This window comes from Erythrolamprus reginae, chromosome 9 (assembly GCF_031021105.1).
Source record: "Erythrolamprus reginae isolate rEryReg1 chromosome 9, rEryReg1.hap1, whole genome shotgun sequence".
Classification (NCBI taxonomy): Eukaryota; Metazoa; Chordata; class Lepidosauria; order Squamata; family Dipsadidae; genus Erythrolamprus; species Erythrolamprus reginae.
In genome coordinates, this window is record NC_091958.1 from 6,132,289 (window position 1) to 6,136,686 (window position 4,398).

Genomic DNA, 4,398 nt, shown 5'->3' on the forward strand with positions numbered 1-4,398 from the left:
TCCTCCTCCTCTTCCCCCTCCTCCTCCATCACCTCATTCTTCCTCTCCCTCTTTTTTCTTCTCTTCTTCTTCCTCCTCTTCTTCCCCCTCCTCCATCACCTCGTTCTTCCTCTCCCTCTTTTTTCTTCTCTTCTTTTTCTTCCTCCTCCTCTTCCTTCACCACCACAACCACCTTGTTCTTCCTCTCCCCCTCCTCCTCCTCCATCATCTTGTTCTTCCTCGCCTCCTCCTCTTTACCCTCCACCAACATCACCTCATTCTTCCTCTCCATCTCCATCTCCTCCTCCTCCTTCCTCATTTCCTTCTCTTCTTCTTCTTCTTCTTCTTCTTCTTCTTCTTCTTCTTCTTCTTCTTCCTCCTCCTCCTCCTCTACCACCATCACCACCACTTTGTTCTTCCTCCTCCTTCCTCCTCCATCACCTCGTTCTTCCACTCCTCCTCCTCCTCCTTCCTCTCCCTTTTCTCTTCCTCCCACTTCCCCTCCCCCAACAGCTCCTCTCCAGGCAAGAACTATTGTATTTTGTGAAGCTTCTGGGCTTGAGCATATGGTGTTAACATTGTACCATTTTTAACAGGTATATAAAAGGAAAACAGAAGCGGCCAAGAAGGAATACCTTAAAGCCCTGGCAGCCTACAGAGCTAGTTTGGTGTCAAAGGTGAGCTTACATTGGCTTTTATTTAATACTAAACAAATTACTTCCCTTAAAATAATTTAAAAAAATGATAGTTAATATTGTTCTTTGTCTTTGTTGATGGTTCTCCACAGAGAGTGAGCAATCAATTGAGTTATGTTCATAGTTTCCTTTGCCATCCTGTAGTACTAAGCACGAATAGCTCCACAGTCATCCTTAAAATTGTCCCTTGTGTCTTTACCTATAATTTTCCATGTGTGAGCCAGTTGCAAGGCAAATAGAAATGAAGAGAATAATTGTGGAAGGTTGAGATAGACATGACATCAAGATCGTTTGGAACCAAATTCTTTTAATACCTCTGAACTGTTTTTTATTGAACCCATAACTCTGGGATGGGCAACTTTTTCGAGACTAGGAACAACACTTTGAAGCGGCCCTGAGTCTAAGGAAAAGGGCGGCATAAAAAAATCGAATAAATATACATTGTATACATATTGTGTGTATTGCATGTTGTGAACCACTCCGGGTTCTCGGAGAGCGATGGCATACAAGTCTAATAAATAATAATAATAATAATAATAATAATAATAATAATAATAATAATAAATAAAAATAATAAAAATTATTATTATTAATAATAATAATAATAATAATAATAATAATAATAATAATACATAAGTGATCTTGCTATTCTCTTTTTCGCTCACAGGCTGCTGCCGAGTCAGCGGAAGCGCAGACGATCCGGTCCGTCCAGCAAACCCTGGCCTCCACCAATTTGTCGTCTTCCTTGCTTCTGAACAGCCCCCTTTCGCAACACGCCACGGTCGTCACCACCTCGCAGACTCTCCCGCAGCCCCTCCCCAGGGCCATCGCCCCCAAGCCGTTAACCATGCGGCTGCCCGGGAACCCCATCGTCGCCCCGGCCTCGGTGGCCCCCAGCGGGCCCACAAACATTTCCCCTTCGCTGATCGGCTCCATGACGACCAGCCTGGCCCCCACGCAGGCCCCTCCCCCCTCCCAAGGCAGCCCTTCCTTGCAGAGCCAGCAACACCAGCTGCAGCACCTCCAGCAGCTCCAGCAGATGCAGCAGCAGCAAATGCAACAGCAACAGCTGCATCAGCAGCAGATCCACCAGCAGATCCAGCAGCAGATGCAGCAGCAGCATTTCCAGCACCACATGCAGCAGCAGCTGCAGCACATCCAGCTCCAGCAGCTGCAACAGATGCAGCTGCAACAGATGCAGCAGCAGCAGCAGCACCCGCCGCAGCCCTCCCCTCAGCAACTTTCTCCGGCTTCCTCGCAGATCACCTCGCCGATAGCGGCCATCGGTAGCCCGCCCCCGGCCAGCCAGCCCCACCCGTCCCAAATACAAGGCCAGACGCAGACTCAGCTCTTATCGCAGGCCGGGATTTTCTGAAGGACCCACCAAGTCAGCCCGTGCTTTGCGTCCCGGAGGAAGCAAAGCGGCGAATCGGGCAGAAACGGCGCGGGGACGAGGAAGAATTTATGCGCGGATGCATAACACGTAAAAGAGACTTCTAAGCTGTCTATTAGATAGGCAATAAAAGAACTACAGTGTAGCTGGGTATAATCCTTTAGCTGAATTATAAATATTTGTTTTCCAGGGTTTCCATCCCCCTCTTCCCCCCTCTCCTTTCTCTTCCCTTCTTTTCCTCGTTCCCTTCCCTTCTTTTTCCCCTTTTCATGCTTCCGTTCCTCTTCTTCTATCCCAGTGATGGCGAACCTATGGCACAGGAGCCACAATATCTGCTGGCACGCCAGCTGTTGCCCCTAGCTCAGCTCCAACGGGCATGTGTGTGCCTGCCAGCTGATTTTTGGCTTGCACAGAGGCTCTTGGAGGGCGTTTTTGGCTTCCGGAGAACCTCCGGAGAGGATGGGGGAAGACGTTTGGAGCCTGGGGAGGGTGAAACACGAGCCTACTGGGCTCACCAGAAGTTGGGAAACAGGCCATTTCCAGCCTCCAGAGGGCCTCCAGGGGTGGGGAAAGCTATTTTCGTCCTCCCCAGGCATTGAATTATGGGAGTGGGCACACACATACTTTTGCCACCCGCAGGGGAAAAGGCTCGCCATCACTGTCCTATCCCATCCAGTAGTGGGTCCATGGCTCTGCGGCGCGAGCGTGGGTTTGAGCGCAATTTTGCCTCTTGCACCTGGGCAGGTAGCAAAACCTCGCATGGGGACGCACTTGTGTGTGTGTTTCGGCAAGGTTTTTTGTTTCCTGTGCAAAAAAACTTGCCGAAACACACATGCACATGTTTCCCTGTGCGAGATTTTGCTACCTGCACAGGCGCAAGAAGCAAAATTGCTCTCGATCCCACGCTCATGCGCCATAGCCGCCGTACAGCTGCGTGCAATTAGTTATATTGGCAGGAATCTATTACTGAGCTTCCTTTCTTTTCCTCCTTCCATTCCACCCTTCTTCCTTCTTTCCCTTCCTTTTCTCTCTCCTTTTTTTAGGTAAATAAGCTGTGCTCTTTTTTTCCACGTTTTTTTTAATGTGGACCATTTTTTAAAAAGAAAAATTTATTCCAAGCTTTACTGACAATACGTGAACTGAATAGTCTTAAATGCCTGGGCAAGGAGACTTAAGAAAAACGAAATGGCCTTTTTTTTTTTTTTACAATTTTCCGATTTAATCTCTTCGTTCCTGCAAAATTGGCAGACCGGTTTAAGTTTTGGAATTAATTTGAACCAACAAAGCACAGTTGTAACTACCTGTAAAATGTTGATTGGATTTCATACAATCATGCTTCCCTGACATGAGTGGGTGAAGGTGTTTTTCTGTCATGGAGAATAATGATGTAAAAGAAATATCACACACTTTTGCCAAAGCTTATTTTTTTGTTCCTTTTTAATAATGTCTTCTGAAGTTCATCAACATCTAAAGCCATCTTCTCATTTTACCCTGTTTCCCCCCCCCAAAAAAAAATTCTCCAATTTGTGGAGTAAAACTCACACTTAATTCAATTCTGCTCATAACCACCCATTAAAAAAGAAAGTGAATATTCTATTCTGTGTTTGGGTGAACTTTCAGATTTAATACACTGTATTTTTTAAAAAAAGGAAATGCACTTAAATAAACTGTTATTACAAAAAAAAAAAGCTAAGAAGAAAAAAAATGTTGAGTTTTTAAAATATGATGTAATATTGGTAGATTATTTAAAGGGGATTGATTGCCACATCTGAATAATCAGTGTAAATATTTTCTTTAAAAGGTTGTAAGTTTTCAGATCATGTGTTGTAAAGTTTTCATAAATGAGGCTTTAATGTAAACACTGGTAACACAGATGATTTAATTGCGGCATTGCTTATTGTGTTTTTATGCTGTTTTATACTTTTTTATGAGTTACAATAGCAGCAATTAAGTTGTTTGTATTTTGCTTATCTAAAACAAATGCTTTTATCTTGCTATAGAATAAACAGATTTCAGGAAAAAAAACACCATTACTACTACCAACCGGCTTTGCAAAATTGTAATTAGTCAGTGTTGAATATGGAATATGGATGGAACATTTGATGGGTCCATCTGGCGACAACAGTGCCCTACAGAAGGTTGGAATCCTTCAATCTTGTACTCCCTGACTTACGACCACAATCGAGCCCAAAATAACAAGTTATTGACACCATGGAATATACAGCCATATTCCAATAATTCATATTATTACAATAGGAATAAGAATGGAATGGAATGGAATAGGGAGGAGGAGGGAAAAAGAAGAGAACAGAAAGAACATAATAGAATATT

At 44.2% G+C, this 4,398-nt stretch overlaps 1 protein-coding gene across 1 annotated transcript in view; it reads left to right on the forward strand.

Annotated features, from left to right (window-relative positions):
• TOX3 (TOX high mobility group box family member 3) overlaps window positions 1-4,092 on the forward strand; it is a 100,742-nt gene extending 96,650 nt beyond the window's left edge. Inside the window, exons 6-7 of the mRNA XM_070760182.1 lie at window positions 576-656; window positions 1,342-4,092. Coding sequence (XP_070616283.1) covers window positions 576-656; window positions 1,342-2,049 — 789 coding nt within the window. The 3' untranslated portion in view covers window positions 2,050-4,092. The remainder of the gene's footprint in view (window positions 1-575; window positions 657-1,341) is intronic.
• Window positions 4,093-4,398: the final 306 nt, after the last annotated feature.